Source organism: Pongo abelii, chromosome 10 (genome assembly GCF_028885655.2).
Source record: "Pongo abelii isolate AG06213 chromosome 10, NHGRI_mPonAbe1-v2.0_pri, whole genome shotgun sequence".
Classification (NCBI taxonomy): domain Eukaryota; kingdom Metazoa; phylum Chordata; class Mammalia; order Primates; family Hominidae; genus Pongo; species Pongo abelii.
The window spans coordinates 51,849,821-51,866,402 of NC_071995.2; the positions used below are offsets into that span (position 1 = coordinate 51,849,821).

Here is a 16,582-nt window from a genome sequence, read left to right on the forward strand (position 1 = left end):
CTAGGTACAGGCCTAGAAGGGAGACTGGGAGTGGGGCCGGGAAGGTTTCCTCCCTCTTCATCAACCCTCTCCACAGGGTACCAAAGTTTGCTGAGCTTTGGACTTCCCCGTGGAGCCATCTGGGACTACCGTTCAGACTTAGGTACTAGGATTCAGCACTGGTTTCCCTTTGCCCTCTTTCAGCAATTTATAATGAACCCACCCCCACCACCAATGATTAAAATAAGACAACCCTCACACAACCCAAACCACTATTAACCAAGCAGTAGCCTTCCTCCGCTCCCTCACTCACAGTCTCAAGTTCCTCTCCAACCAAACCAGCCTGTCCTCACATGCAGAGGGTTCCAGACAAGAGTGGGCAAGTGTTCTCAGCCAACTCTGAGAATTTGGAAATCTCCATTAGAGGTGGTCAGCCTCTGGGGAACTCCTGTTCTTTCACCTGGCCCGGTGACAGTGGGGATGGGCACTGTCCTCTTGGAGAGAGAGTATTCAGGGACCACCAAGCACCAGCTCCTTGAGAGCTAAGCCCTGGCCCTGCTGAGCCTGGGGTGGAGGTGGGGGCCTAAGCATTGGAGGAGGGAAGGCAACGAGGGCCCAGGCGGGAATCGGCACCCTTTGGGCACGGCTGTGGTCCAGCTTCCCTCTCATTCCAGCCCTCTGGGGAAGCCCTAATTTGGAAGTGGGGACCCTCTCCAGCATCCCAAAGGTGATGAGAAAAGGATGAGAATCTCTTGCCTTCAGTCTCCCTCTCACAAGGGCTTTATTTTTTTTTTCCCTTTCCCCTCCTCATTCCCTTAATTGCAGATGTTCTAATTAAACCCTCAAATAGTTGTTATGCCGTTTTAAAAGGTACTTATTCAAGTGTCAACCAGGCTGGGCTGGGAGGAGGCAGCGTAGGGCAGCGAATTAAAGGTAGATTGACTAATCACGGCGGCGATCATAATAATAAAATCAGAGGGAAAAAAATCACATTACGACTTTTCGTGGAAAGGAGGGAGCAGGCAACCAGCGGCCGCCAGCCCTGCGCCGCCGCCGACACAAAGAGTGCGGGCGATTCCGCGAGACTGATTTATGACGTTTTACAGCCCTATAAAAGCTGTAGCGACGAGGCAAGCGCTCCTACCACCGCTGGCAGATTTAGTCTAATAAATAAAACATAAACAGTTAACTTTATGTGTCACTTTTATTGTTATCAAGTAAAATATAGCCGAGCCCTGGCAAGCTATGATTTTAAACTATAATTGTTATCAAGTACAACAAGGGGACCAGGCTCCCTCCCTGGGCTCTCCCCTCCGCTACCCCCCCAACTCTGAGTTATAGGCGATCAGTTAATTGGAATCGGTGGCATGACAGGACCACCCCTAGCTGGGGGGGGGGGGGTGGTTAGGAAAGCAGCTTTTCCTGGCCCCTCCCTCCTCTATGGCCCTGTCACCCCCCATCAGAGTATTACTGTGAGTGGGTGGCAGAGAGAGAGCAGGGGGTGTGAATGGGCTGAAGACCCCCAAGGCTGGCCGTGCCTCCCCAACTTTGTGAGCTTAGCCTTCCGTTTTTGGAAAGCAGCCTGGAGCTGGCCCTTAGGAATTCGTGTTTACATGTAAACACACGTGTTACATGGATACAGCTCCTAGCCAGAAGCAAGCAGGCTCTACCCACACAGGCCTCCCTCTTAGCTAGGTCTGCCCTCTGTGGGGACAGAGAAAGAACTCTCAGGGTCTTGGCTGGGCACCATCACAGGGCACTGACTCCTGGCAGAAAGATCTCCTCCTTGCCCCAGCTCCTTGGAGATAATTGTCAGAAAATAGCAGGCCGGGCTGACTTGGGGAGTGGAAACAGGAGCCAGCAGTAGAAGAGATCCTCTGCTCTGGGGCTGGGGCAGGGAGGGTCAGTGGGTAGCAGGGGAAGGCGAGACTTCTGAACTCTGCTTTTGCCAACCACTTCCTGTCTCTCTTCAGCGGGGGCTCAACCCCCAGACCTCCAGAAATGACGTCAGAATCATTTGCATCCCGCTGCCTCTACCTGCCTGGTCCAGCTGGGACCCTGCCTCGCCAGCCCCGTGGCCAGAGGGTTGGGTGAGTGTGTATGGGGAAGAGGGGCTGGACTCTGGTATCCTTGGATGGGGGGCACTCCAGGCTCTCCAGCCTCCTCGGCTCAGCCTGGGCCCCTCCCCATCCAACCTCCACTCCAGTCCTCATTCAACTTCCTCTTCCTGCGAAAGAGGGGCGCTGCCCGGTGACCTACACAGACTGAGACACGATCGCCATGAATGGAGACCTCTGGAAAAGCTGAGGAGCCGAGGCCCACGGGGCCCAGCAGAGGCCTGAGGGGAGACCCTGGGCGGGGGCTGAATCACTGCCTCCCGACAGCCCCCCAATGCCCGGGCTTTGGAGGGGAGCCGGGAGCTTCCCATCTCCTTTTGCAGGGGAGGGTTGTCAGTCTGGCGGGATGTGCACTGGGGGCACCCCAACCCCTGCCAGCTAACCCCACATCACCACCCACCCCCGCCCCCCGAGCACCACCACCACCACACACACAAAAAAATTGGATACATTTTGAATAAAGCGATTCGGTTCCTTATCCGGGGACTGGGTTGCTCCGTGTGATTGGCCGGCGAAGTCACATGGTGAAAGTAACTTTACAGGGTCGCTAGCTAGTAGGAGGGCTTTATGGAGCAGAAAAACGACAAAGCGAGAAAAATTATTTTCCACTCCAGAAATTAATGATCATGAGCTCCTATTTGATGGACTCTAACTACATCGATCCGAAATTTCCTCCATGCGAAGAATATTCGCAAAATAGCTACATCCCTGAACACAGTCCGGAATATTACGGCCGGACCAGGGAATCGGGATTCCAGCATCACCACCAGGAGCTGTACCCACCACCGCCTCCGCGCCCTAGCTACCCTGAGCGCCAGTATAGCTGCACCAGTCTCCAGGGGCCGGGCAATTCGCGAGGCCACGGGCCGGCCCAGGCGGGCCACCACCACCCCGAGAAATCACAGTCGCTCTGCGAGCCGGCGCCTCACTCAGGCGCCTCCGCCTCCCCGTCCCCAGCCCCGCCAGCCTGCAGCCAGCCAGCCCCCGACCATCCCTCCAGCGCCGCCAGCAAGCAACCCATAGTCTACCCATGGATGAAAAAAATTCACGTTAGCACGGGTAGGCAACTTTGCTTTTTGCTCCCCCCCTCCCTTCTTCCCTAGAGCTACCCACCCTCCTCGGCCCCCTCTGGCCCCTGTCCTCCTTTCTCTCCTTCCCCCTCTCTCTCCAGGAGCGACTCTGGGTTAGCACAATTGAACTGGATTTACGAGCGAGAATGGGTAATTACATCCCCCATAAATTTTATGGCTTAGCTACTCTGGGCAGTCCGAGCCATGTGCTACGATCTGTTATGTATGTGTGAAAACTATGCTCGCTTTCTAAGGGCGCATAAATAATTCAGTGTCGTTACAATGAGGATTCCCCTCTTATTACACTACAAAGTCTTCAGCTTCCTTCAACTTCTTTATAACCCATTTAAGCTTGATGACTTTATTTCCACCACTCCCTCCTCTTGTTCCTCAGAGCTGAGGATGGGGTGAGGGTGGGGGGCGGGGAGCCTGCTGCCTCTGAACCCCACTATTTGCTTTTCCCCTCCCCCCCAGTGAACCCCAATTATAACGGAGGGGAACCCAAGCGCTCGAGGACAGCCTATACGCGGCAGCAAGTCCTGGAATTAGAGAAAGAGTTTCATTACAACCGCTACCTGACCCGAAGGAGAAGGATCGAGATCGCCCACTCGCTGTGCCTCTCTGAGAGGCAGATCAAAATCTGGTTCCAAAACCGTCGCATGAAATGGAAGAAGGACCACCGACTCCCCAACACCAAAGTCAGGTCAGCACCACCGGCCGGCGCTGCGCCCAGCACCCTTTCGGCAGCTACCCCGGGTACTTCTGAAGACCACTCCCAGAGCGCCACGCCGCCGGAGCAGCAACGGGCAGAGGACATTACCAGGTTATAAAACATAACTCACACCCCTGCCCCCACCCCATGCCCCCACCCTCCCCTCACACACAAATTGACTCTTATTTATAGAATTTAATATATATATATATATATATATAGGTTCTTTTCTCTCTTCCTCTCACCTTGTCCCTTGTCAGTTCCAAACAGACAAAACAGAGAAACAAGCCCCCTGCCCTCCTCTCCCTTCCACTGTTAAGGACCCTTTTAAGCATGTGATGTTGTCTTAGCATGGTACCTGCTGGGTGTTTTTTTTTTTTAAGGCCATTTGGGGGGTTTATTTATTTTTTAAGAAAAAAAGCTGCAAAAATTATATATTGCAAGGTGTCTGGTTTGGGTGAATTTCAGGGGAAATGAGGATGGTCTGGTTTGGGTGAATTTCAGGGGAAATGAGGAAAAGAAAAAAGGAAAGAAATTTTAAAGCCAATTCTCATCCTTCTCCTCCTCCTCTTTCCCCCCTCTTTCCTTAGGCCTTTTGCATTGAAAATGCACCAGGGGAGGTTAGTGAGGGGGAAGTCATTTTAAGGAGAACAAAGCTATGAAGTTCTTTTGTATTATTGTTGGGGGGGGGGTGCGGGAGGAGAGGGGGCGAAGACAGCAGACAAAGCTAAATGCATCTGGAGAGCCTCTCAGAGCTGTTCAGTTTGAGGAGCCAAAAGAAAATCAAAATGAACTTTCAGTTCAGAGAGGCAGTCTATAGGTAGAATCTCTCCCCACCCCTATCGTGGTTATTGTGTTTTTGGACTGAATTTACTTGATTATTGTAAAACTTGCAATAAAGAATTTTAGTGTCGATGTGAAATGCCCCGTGATCAATAATAAACCAGTGGATGTGAATTAGTTTTACCTCAATGTCTGATGGTTTCTTTTTATCCCCCTCCTCTCTCTGGCCTGGTAACATCCCATCTTCTCTATAGTTGCCTAAGTTTACTTTAAACAAACACACAAATCTTAGCTCTCCATTAGTCTTCCAATGTCCTTAGAGGAACCAGCAAGGGGGTTGGGGTATGGCATCTTCAGAAGAGGGGATGTGGAAGATTAAGGCTGATTTCTCCAGTCCCCTTCCTTCCGCCTGAGTCTGCAGAGAGACCAGACACCTCTGGGGGCACTTCAGTGGAGCTGAGTGTGGAGGGTGTCTCACTTTTCTATAGTTAGGTACAGTTTCTTCTTTTTGTCTGTTCTCTCTCTTCCCTTCTCCCTCCTCTGTGCTGAGTAGGCCTGCCTAATTTGTAGACAAGGGGGCAAGTTTAGGGAGTGGGAAGGAGAAGAGTTTTCTTTCATCTTTTAGGGCTCTTTTGGGATGAGGGATTAAGGAATACATCCCCTCAACATTTGAGTTCTTAAAAGAAGAAAGGTTTCGAGCTGGCGGTTCTGAAGCAGCAAAGTGACCTGTCAGGATACCTTCTCTGTTTGTTTAGACTTGGAAAAAAGACTGGCCAGAGGCCTGGGAGGTACCCTTGTTATGGATAGGCCTCAAAGGCTGATGCCTGGAGATAATAAAAGACTTTTACCTTTTTATTCTCTAACTTTTATTATGGACCTGCCAGGTGTTGCGAAGAGACTTAGGGAGAGTCAAGGACCACCCTCTCTTCCTATAACCTCCCAGGTCCTGGCAGCGTATGGGGATAGCCTGAACAAGTTTCTCTGGCTGTAAAGAAATAAATTAATTAAATAAATTTGTTTCCTTGGGGCTAAAAAAGAAACAAAAAGTCTTGCCTGGATTACCTGAATACATTCAAGCCAAAGACTCCCAAATAATTCTGGTCCTGAGAACCAGGCCCTAGCAAGGCCTGCTTAATTTTTTGCTTGTTTGTTAGGAGAAGGTGGGAGGAGAGCTGTTGGTGACCTTCTTCTCGGACGATTTATCCATATTTCAAGAAGAAAGGCAATTAGAAGTAGAAGACAGAGGGAGAAGAGATCTAGGGTATGCAGGGAAGCCAGGGACACCCCTTCCCCCATCCCCAAATTCTGGAGTGAAAGGCAACAGCAGGACTAAGTTGTACAAATCACACTGGTGTGCTTTGAATTTATTTCCTTTTGAACCACTTGCTGGTTGTTACTTGGTGTGTGTGTGTGTGTGTGTGTGTGTGTGTATGCATGCCCTCACAAGTGTGTGTGTTGGGGGAAGTCTCTTAGTCCTTTAGGTCTACTTTTCCTCCCTCAGTGGTACCCTGGAGACAACAAAACATGCTGCCTACAGTTTGAGGAGGCGGGCCAACAATTATCTGGAGTTTTTTATGTAATCAAGTGAATTAGGGGCCAAATCTGACTGTAGCCCCTATCATCTTGAGGCGATTGCCCTTGGAACAGAAAAAGGGGGTTCTAGCTGTGCTTGGGAAAAGGGAAGGAAGGTCTAAGGGCAGCAGGGTGTCTTTTCAAGCCTGTAAAGGAGCGAAGATGGAAAGCAGGGAAGGGGTAAATTGAGATCCATGGTCCTTTCCTAAGTTTGCTCGTGTGGCTTTCAGGGAGTTTATCCCTCTCCTCCCAAAAGCGGAAGAGATGAGAGTGAGGAGGGAGAAAATTACTACATTTTATTTCCTAAGTTTCTCCCCAAAATTGCAGAAGGGACACTCTAGTTCAGGAAAAGCAGCATAAAAGGGTCAGAACACTTATTTTATTTCCCCTTCTTTATGTCTTCTGTTTCTTCTCCTTCCTCTTCCCTCACATACATGGTCATTCTCCGTGTGTCTCCTTCTGTTCTTTCTGGTCTGAAAAAGGGGAAACATCAGAAATCCATAATTCTTGACAAATGAACCCAAACTAAAATCCCTTACATTTGAGTTTGAAGATTTTGGCCTCTGGCCTTCCCTCCAGTGGGCTCCATTTTCTCCCCTTTCCCCAAAACTCTCCTTTGCCTTGGACTTGGCCACCCAGAATGGCAGGGCAGGGTTGGGATGTGGGGGGGCCAGTCTAGGCCGAGGGCCCCAAGCTCCAGCAGTCTTGGTCCCTGCTGCTCTGCCTGATGCTGCTACAGCCTCGCTGGGAAGCTGAGGGCTGGGCTTTTATTTAAGTTGGGTTGAGCAGTGGGGAAAGGCTGGGGGGAGGACACAGCCCAGGTTCACGGGGAGGACACAGCATTTTCTCTCCCATTGCCTTTATATTCGGCAGCGCCTCTGACCTCTCCCCCACCCCCATCTCTGACCCTCCCAAGCCAGCCCTTGCTCAGCCCTGGTCTCCAGATAGGATGCCACTGCTTTTGTAGGACTGGGGATTTCTTGCCCAGAGTAATGGGAGAGGCAAGGCGCATGAATGCCTGTAAGTGCATTGTATCCCTCTCTCTTCAATGGCTAAGTAAAAAGAAGACGGGTGAAATGGCGACACCAATCTTCCAGGGTTCCTTCTCTCCAAGCGCCAGGAGATCCCCACAGGCCAAAGATCCCATTGACACGTAAGTAGTTAGCACTCGGTCTGCTCCGGGGGTGAGGAGCACAAAAGTTTAAACTCTATTTGCCACTCAATTTTTGTCTCAACTCCTGGTCTTAGGCAGGGAAGGCGGGAAATCCAATTGTGAGCAGAGGGGTTCTGCTTGGAGAAAAAGACGTTTCTGTGCTGAGTCTGTGTACCTGGGGAGTAAAGAAATTTGGCTCAAAAAAGAGAGAGTCTGAGAAAGTGAGACTGAGGGAAAAGGACTGGGGCACTTTGCCTTTCTGAGGGTCTCTTGCTGCTGTTTGTGTGAAGTTTCCTAAAAAGTTTTCTCTGCAATCTGTGCTTCAGTTTTCTTTCTGCTTGGACTTGGCAGATTGAAATCCAGAGACAGCTTCCCACAGCTAGGGGTGTGTGTGTGTGTGTGTGTGTGTGTGTGTGTTGGCAGGAGTGGTAGGGAAGTGAAAACAATTAAAAGGTTTGCTGGGAGCTTGGGGCCAGGGTGTCCTTCTCTGCTTTTCTGGGATTAGGGGAGACTGACTCTGAAAGGGGCCCTTAAGATCAATGCTATGACCGGGAGGAGCAGTGCTCTGGAGCAACTGTACCATCTTTTTCTCTGCTTTTTGCCCAGTCCTGGGGGAGCAAGCTATTGCACTCTCAAAACCACCGCTCTGGGTTTTCCACAGTTTCTATCTGGCACTGCACCTATGGAGAGCTAATTTTAATTTAAATGTTCCCCTTCCAAGAGACCCCTCTCAGGCTTGGAACAAGAGATGGAAGATCCCAGAACACCAGAACTCCAGCGGCCACCAGAGCAGAGGGAATATTTATTACCTCTCTGGATGTCATTACCTAAGAATACAATTTTATGAACTTCCTAATCTGTTAGCTTGATTTATCTGGATGGGCAGGAGCCCAAAATAAACATTTGGGGGATTTGTTTAAAAAAAAAAAAAGTCTTTGCCTCTTACCAATGTTTTTGATAGAGCTGGCCACCCTTCTCAGCCTGCTTTTTCTGCACCCCGCATTGCCAGCCCCATTTTGATTTTTCTCCTGCAGCGTGTGGCTGCTCCGGGTGTTGGAGTTTTAGCTGCCTCTTGATAATTAAAAATGGGGGCGGTGAACTCTGAGCTACAGATCTGTGAGGAGCCCTCGAACATTTTAAAACCTGCGCAGCTCAAGGAGCTCAGACCCCTTTGGAGCTTGGGGAGCAGAAAGAAACTAAAGCTGATCTGGAGGTTTGCTCATCAGCCCTCCAATGCCAGGAGCCCCTGGCTCTCCCTCCACTCCTCCGGGTTTTTCTTCTCTTCTCTCTGGTGTCAGTTCTGCAGCTCTTTGAACGCAGGGCCAATCCAGCAGAGCCCACATCCAGGCCTGCCGTGATAAGGGCCTCTGCAGCCTCATCTTCCTGCTTCCACTTTCTGCCAGGCCTGGAGGATAAATCAGGAGGAAGGGAAGACAAGGATGGGTAGGGAATATCAGACTATGTTTGAGGGCGAATACGGTTACAGAGCCTAATAAAGAGGAAGGGACTATTTTAAATTTCCAGGCCCCATCAACAATTTTCAGATTCCTGAATAGGCAGCATCCTCTAGGGTCAGCTCTGCCTGCCTCAATGGGGTATGAGTGAAGCCAAAAAAGTGTCGCCTCTACTCACTCCTCCTTTCTGACTCCCTCTCTTCCTAGCATCAAAGATTGGGAGAGGAAAGTATACAGTATTTTATTTTCCAGGCAGAAAAAAACCCTGGAACCGAGTGTGCAGGAGGCACTGCCAGATAGCCAAACCCTAGGTTCCACTCTGGAGCTCTGGCTTCCCGGGAAGCCTGGCCGTGAGAGAATGGGGCAAAATGTGACTGTCTTCATGGGGTGGGGGTGTCCCAGCTCCCTTTCTCACAGAGGCCGGGGTCTTGAGGATCGCGAAATGGGGCCAGCCGGGGCAAAGACGAGGTTTCAGGGGCCGGCGGCAGCCAGGCTCCTACTCTCGGTTCCACGCCGCGTCCGCCCTGGGCGCGGTGTCGCCTTCAGCTGGGTCACGACCCTGGGCCTGGGCGGACAATAGGGCGCGGGGCGGGGAGCGCGGGCTGCGTGGCCGGCTGAGCGGGTTCATTGCGCGGTGAACTCCGCTCGGCCTGAGGGTCTCGCCCTTTAGATCCCAGCCTCTCCTTTCTTCCTCCTATCTCACCTTCCATTTTTTCGTGGAAAATTGAGAGGACCCTCAATCGCTCCTTGACCGATACCCTACCGCTACCACCTCCAGATAATGAGATTTCATTTTCTTTAGAAATGAAAAGATAGTTTTCTCCGAGGTACAAGAGCAGGAAATGGGACCCTCTCAGGATCTTTGTGGGGATGGAGAGGGGAGATCTAGTTATCAGTAGAAGCGTTCTGGACCCGGGACTTAGGAAGGCCCTGAAGGATCCCAGGCCATCAAACCAACAATCCCCTCCATCAGAGGAATTCCAACCAAGAATGTCTCCTTCTCCCCCAGTTATAGGGAGAATTGCCCTCTTCGGTTTTCTGGCCTTTGTTTCTGGATGTCAGGTTAGGCTTACGGCTTTTGTAAAAGGGGAAACATTTCTCAAATCCGATGGGCAGGGACAGAGCTGGGCGTGAGTCATTTGGGAGAAGTCCTCCAAACTGGTCTGTTCTTGTTGAGGCGATCTCACCCCACCACAGTGATAGCCTGGCTCTTATTTGAGGCTCTGCCCCTTTGGGTGGTACCATTGTGTTTGTAACTTTGTACATGTGGAGTCTTTCCATTCAGCTGGAATAGATTTTGGAAAATAAGGTTACCGAATGGGGCTTGAGTTTTAGCTGGAGGAACAAAAGGGCAGCCAGTTTAGAGAAAGGAAAAAATGGGGGAGGGAGGCAAGGAATAATCATAATACATACTTGCTTGGGCCTCCCCACCTCATCCCTATCCTGCCTGACCCAGCTCAGGTGTGATGGGGAGATGTGGGCCTCCCAGCTGGAAACCTCCCCTCAAGGATTCAGTCTCTGATAATTTCAAACCTTCCTGGAATGTGACTGCCTCCAGCTCTGTCTGTCTTTTCTTGGCCATTTCAGAGTCTCTGCCTAGCATTTCTGCTGCTTTCCGAGTTCCATATTTCCTCCTGTCCTGGCCCTGGTTCCAATCCTTGGACCCTCTTCCAACTGTAAAAGCAGAGGAAGAACCAAAAGGTGGTGGGTGGCAGTCTGGGAGGGACAACTGAGGTTCAAAAGTTCCTGGCTGAGCCTCCAGTCCGGGCCACCTCAGGGGCTGATCTGACCACTCCAGAGTGCCCCCTGGGCCAGCAGCAAATAGAACAAAATTTTATAGCCGGGGCAAATGCTGGCCATCTCACCCGGATTCCCCTTCATCTCTCTTCCACTGAAGAGGCTCCAATCTCCACTATACCTTTGTTCTCTTTTCTTTCCCCCTCCTCCCCCTCCTCTTCCTCTGTTTGATCCTGCCCACCCCCCAAATTGTTTCTTTAGATGTGAAAGCATCTGTTCCTGTCTGACCCTCCCCCAACACCCTCCTCTTTCTCCCTCCCTCCACCTCAAGCAGTCAAAAAGCCCCCAAATGGAAGGCCTCTGGCCTCTGACCTATTCTGATACACCAACGTCCAGATACCTTTGAGGCCAAACCTTTAGGCCCCTCCCCGGTTACTTTTCTTTCATTCTACCAGCTGGAGAGGGTCCTGGAATTGAATGAGTTGAGTCTTGGCCCCTAGGGACCAGTCTCTTCTCTGCCTGGGACAATTATCCATTTTTCAGGTAAAAGCAAGGAGTCCAAGTTTGAAAGGTTTGGTGATGAACTATTTAGATAACTACCCCAGTCCTCTGTTGGGCTTTTGGGGGCTCTAGATTTTGAACATATCCATATTCTGACCATAGACAGATGTCCTTTTCTAACCTCTACCTGGCCATTTCTTTTATCACCCCTTTCTGACCCTTCCCTTAATTGCAAAGTCATTTTCTGAGCAATAAGAAAGCCACTCCAATCCCTCCCAGAATTCACTAATCTAAACTAGGAAGATCAAGGCAGTTTCCATACTGTGCACATTGGAGAGCCTCTTTTCTCTGTTTTTCAAAAAAAAAAAAAGAAACCAAAAATTACTCCCTCACATCCTCCTTCTCTCCACTCATACCCGTAGAATATATAGAGAGTGTTGTAAACCCAATCGAGGTAGACAGTAGCCTGTCTTTTCCCCTTTGTAGTCAATCCACTTGGGTCCAAGTTCAGATAATTCAGGCCCAAGGCCTTTGAACTCTGCTTGGTAGACCTGTCTCTAGCAAAAACCTGCTTTATATCTCCAGGGCACCAGACTGGAATAATCCCAAGGTCCTTGTTCTGGTGCCCACAGATGAAAACTGGTAGAAAAGAGTAAACCTTCCTCATTCCCTTCCCTCCAGCTCCATCCTGAGATCCAGCCACTGCCTGGGATCCTGCCTCCTCTTCTATCCTGGAAGAGTAGCAGTTGGCCAAGAGCCCCAGATTCATGCTCCCAGTGGCTTTGCCACCCAGTTTCCATGATGTTGAGAGGCAAACTACCTACCTACCACTCCCTACTCTCTCTCTCTCTCACACACACACACACGCACACAAACACACACACTGGTTGGGCAGACCTGGACCAGCCCAGGATGTTGTTCTTGTCTGGGGGAACCTTACCTAAGGAGGATACAGGAGGTAAGAGCCTGAATTTTGTGATAGCATCTTTGCTAATTAGTTGGGAGAGAAGACTGGATTGGATCCCTCTCTCCAGTCTATAATTTCACACAGACCTTTCTGTACACATTTACCTAGAGACATATCCTCAAAACATACGTGACACATACATTCAAGGACCTTAACATACTTATTTTTTATTTTTTCTGTTCACATGTGCATGGGTAGGTGACTTTGCTGAAGGTGATGGTGAGAGAGAGAGTGTGTATGTGTGTGTGTGTGTGTGTGTGTGTGTGTGTGTGTGTGTGTAGAGGTGATGAATAACAGAGAATGACATCCCAACCAGCGCATCTATGAAGTGGGTTCTTTGACTTACCACTGATGTCACTGGTGCCAGAGGTTTTTGCTGTCCCCTTTTGCCCTTAAACTGCTCTAAAAGGCCTGCTTCTTTGCTGAGACCATGTGGCCTAAGGTCTCACTCTTGATCCCATAATTTGGCTCCTTAGGCCTGGGGTGGCTAAAGAGGAATGAGGCAGGAGTCAGAAGATTCTCTAGAAGATCAGATCTCTCACTTAATCTCTGGAAGATCAGATCTCTCACTTAACCCTCTCACTTCTGTGTCAAGGTTAATCAAAACCACGAACATTTATTTAACACTCCAATCTATCCCATTTTGCCCATAGGTAGGATCTAGAAAACATCCATTCCACAATAGCAGCAACTGCCAAATAACTATCTCCTAGGGTTGTTAATTGCCTTACAGTGGTATTAGAGGATTAAATGGATTAATGCATGACGAGCACTTAGATTCTTGCTTGGAATAGAATAAGCTTTCGGTGAGTGCAATCTGTTATTATTAGTAACATCATCAGGCATTTTCTTAAGTGCTTGCTATATACCAGGAACTGGACTAGATTCATTGTCTCATTCAAGCCTTATAATAGCACTGTGAGGAAGTTATTATATTCCTATTTGACACAAAAGGAAGCTGAGTGAGCCTCGGGAGGATAAGGATGTGCTCCACTGGCAGAGCCCAGACTCCAGTCAGACTTGCCTGGCCCCAGAGTGGGTGTTCTGAACCACTCCAGTTCTTTGCTCATGATAGGCAAGGAGCACTGGTGAGAGTATGGGGGTCGTGTCAGCCAAGGGCAAGCAGGACCTAGATTAGCTTGGGCTTTGCTACCTGGCTTGGTCTCACCTAGGCAGATTCTTGTTCTCATCAACACTAGGCTCCAACCCAGTGGTTCTCAAACTTCTTAGTCTCAGGACCCCTTTACACTTTTAAAAATTATTGGAGTTTCGGGCCAGGCGCGGTGGCTCATGCCTGTAATCCCAGCACTTTGGGAGGCCGAAGCGGGTGGATCACGAGGTCAAGAAATCGAGACCATCCCGGCCAACATAGCAAAAACCCTGTCTCTACTAAAAATACAAAAATTAGCCAGACGTGGTGGCGCATGCCTATAATCTCAGCTACTTGGGAGGCTGAGGCAGGAGAATCACTTGAACCCGGGAGGCGGAGGTTGCAGTGAGCCGAGAGCACGCCATTGCACTCCAGCCTGGGCAAAAAGAGTGAAACTCCATCTCAAAAAAAAAAAAATTATTAGAGTTTCAAGGAGCTTTTGTTTATTTCTATGGGTTACACCTATCAATATCTACCTTATTAAAAATTAAAACTAAAAGAATTTTTAAATTGTTTAAAAAGTAATAAATATTATATGTTAAAATAACTTTTATGACAAAACTATGTTTTCCCAAACAAAACAATTTAGTGTGAAGAATGTCATTATTTCACATTTTTGCATCTCTTTAATGTCTAGCTTAATAGAAGACAGATTTTCATATCTGTTTCTGCATTCAGTTTATTTTGATATGCTGTTTTGGTTGAAATATCTGAAGTACATAGCCTCATATGCGGACATATAATTGAGGCAGGAAGGACCTGCAGAGCTCCTCAAAAGGTCTCTGGGATCCCCAGGGATCCTTAGACTACAGTTTAAGAACCACTGAGCCAACCAACTGTGATAACCAGCAGAAGCCACTATAATAATATTACTGGACACCCTTTTAGCTCTTTAGTGGTGCTTCTGACTACAAAACCCATCAACATTTCACTATTTCATGCTGTATTTGAATTGTGTTATCTTAGGTAAGTTACTCAATTTTTCTATCTCATAGATAGATAGAAGATAGATAGATATAGACAGACTTGCTATGTGTGTCATAGGTGCATTATTCATTATTGTTTAGCTTGAATATATAGAGTAAAATATAAATTTATAGATAAAATAGCTTTCACATGTTTAGCATTTTTGAGGTGGGCAGCTTGACTATTAATATCAATCTTTTTTTTTCAGAAGGGGAAACTGAGCCAAAGAGGGTTGATGTGACTTGCTGAGGATGACACAATCAGCAACTGGTGGGCAGTAGGGCAGAACTCCCGTCCTTTGACTCCTAGACCTATGCCCACCCTCTCAGAATCCCTCTCTATACAGACATGGCTGCAAAACATGCCTGTGTAGGGTGGATGTGTGCCAGGCACAAACCATTTATGAAGTATATATAATGTTTGTATTTATCTGAACATATTTATATCTGAGAGAAAAAATGTCTTACATTCCTGCATGCAAAGTTACAGCTTTGCTTGGTACAAGGCATCAGCCTGCCAGTGTTTCTCCTTCCTCATCAAATTATCTACGTGTCTGTAGTTCTGGGCTGGATATATCCACTGTTAGGGATACTCCTTCCTTCCAGGTCTCCTGCTGGTACATTCCCACTGAGAGCAGGTAGATAGTCCAGCTTGTCACATGAGCACACAGAACAGGCACACCTGAGGGTAGCAGTCTCGTCCCCTTCTTTTTCTTTTTCCTCTACATCATTTCTAACATACCTTTTCAAAAATTAGTGGTCTACAAGTGTACAACCAAGGAAAGCATCGTTGTATGAGCTGAGGTGTAGATGTGTCTCTGCAGATGCAAATGTAGAACATTGGGTGCCCGTATACCTGTCTAGGTAAGCCCCATGTAAATGTATGAGCAACTGGGGTCTCAATTCTTTCATTAATCTGATAGGTATTTATTCACAAATTCTATATTTTATGGCTGTATGAGGCTCATGTTTATGCAGGATCCTATGAGAAGAAGCCTCGGTGGGAAGTCAGTCTGTCTGAATTCTAGCCAAGCTTTCTGCTCCTAGCTGCCTCAAGCAAATCATTTACCCAGTGAGAGCCTCCACTTCCTCATCCGCATAATGGGGGGAAATAATGATAGTCTCAGCTACATCTCGGGATGAGGAGTCTGGTGGGGAAATAGTAGGAGACGTCTGAGTATGATTCTTTTTCTTTCTTTTCTTTCTCTCTTTGTTTCTTTCTTTTCTTTCTTTCTTTTCTCTCTCTCTTTCTTTCTTTCTTCTTTCTTTTTTCTTTCCTTCTTTCTGTGTTTTTTAGATTTGGGGGTGGAGTCTCACTATATTGCCCAGGCTGGCCTTAAACTCCTGGGCTCAAGCAATCTTTTCACCTCAGTCTCCTGAGTAGCTGGGACTACAGGCACTATGCCCAGCTTTAGAATTCTTTTCCTTTATGGAAAAGTCCAAATAAAATAGTAGAGAGAATAATATAATCAAACACTAGTAATACAATCATCATTTCACTTCAACAATGATCAGCCCACAGCCAGTCTAATTTCATCTATTCCCTACCCAACAGTACCTCTTACATTTTGGAGCAAATTCCAGACATAAAATTTCTTATGTAGTAAACATTTCAGTGAATACCTTTAAAAGTTAAAGTTTATTAATAACATAACCACAATATGATTATAATACCTACCTAAAATTTCTTAGCAAAACTCTTTAGATTTTTTTTTTTTTTTTTTTTTTTTTTGAGACGGAGTCTCACTCTGTCGCCCAGGCTGGAGTGCCGTGGTGCGATCTTAGCTCACTGAAACCTCCACTCCCCGGGTTCAAGCTATTCTTCTGCCTCAGCCTCCCTAGTTTTTAAAAAGTAAAAAAGATCTAAGAAATGTTAAGCGGAGGCCAGGCACAGTGGCTCACGCCTGTAATCCTAGCACTTTGGGAGGCCGAGGCAGGCGGATCACGGATCACGAGGTCAGGAGATCCAGACCATCCTGGCTAACACGGTGAAACCCCGTTTCTACTAAAAATACAAAAAAATTAGCCGGCCATGGTGGCGAGCGCCTGTAGTCCCAGCTACTCGGGAGGCTGAGGCAGGAAAATGGCGTGAACCCAGGAGGTGGAGCTTGCAGTGAGCCAAGATCAGGCCACTGCACTCCAGCCTGGGCGACAGAGCAAGACTCCGTCTCAAAAAAAAAAGAAAAAAGAAATGTTAAGTGGCTAACTCCCCTCTGTCTCATGCTTAGGGCTGATGAATGTCAATAATAGAAAATGAGAATGGGGAGAAAAGGATGAACTTTCCTTTTTTATTTTTATCTTAAAATCCCAGGCCACCCCCATCTCCTCCCCTCTACTCATTAGGTCCATTACAAATGGGCTGAGAGGGGACCCTGGAGGTCTAATGTGGTGGAGGCAGCCAGAAGGCATCCTCGGAAGACAC

At 48.2% G+C, this 16,582-nt stretch overlaps 1 protein-coding gene across 7 annotated transcripts in view; it reads left to right on the forward strand.

Annotated features, from left to right (window-relative positions):
* The window catches only part of HOXC4 (homeobox C4), a 70,185-nt gene extending 65,341 nt beyond the window's left edge, over window positions 1–4,844 (forward strand). For 3 of the 7 annotated variants that reach the window (XM_063711803.1, XM_063711806.1, XM_063711805.1), the window contains exons 2-4: window positions 1,953–2,069; window positions 2,711–3,155; window positions 3,641–4,844. In XM_063711803.1, the coding sequence (XP_063567873.1) occupies window positions 1,953–2,069; window positions 2,711–3,155; window positions 3,641–3,996 (918 nt within the window). In that variant the 3' untranslated portion in view covers window positions 3,997–4,844. Of the gene's footprint in view, window positions 1–1,455; window positions 1,675–1,952; window positions 3,156–3,640 lie in introns of those variants that run through there. The other 4 variants (XM_063711804.1, XM_054528055.2, XM_024256445.3 and 1 more) reach the window with 3 other exon arrangements.
* The last annotated feature ends 11,738 nt before the right edge of the window (window positions 4,845–16,582 follow it).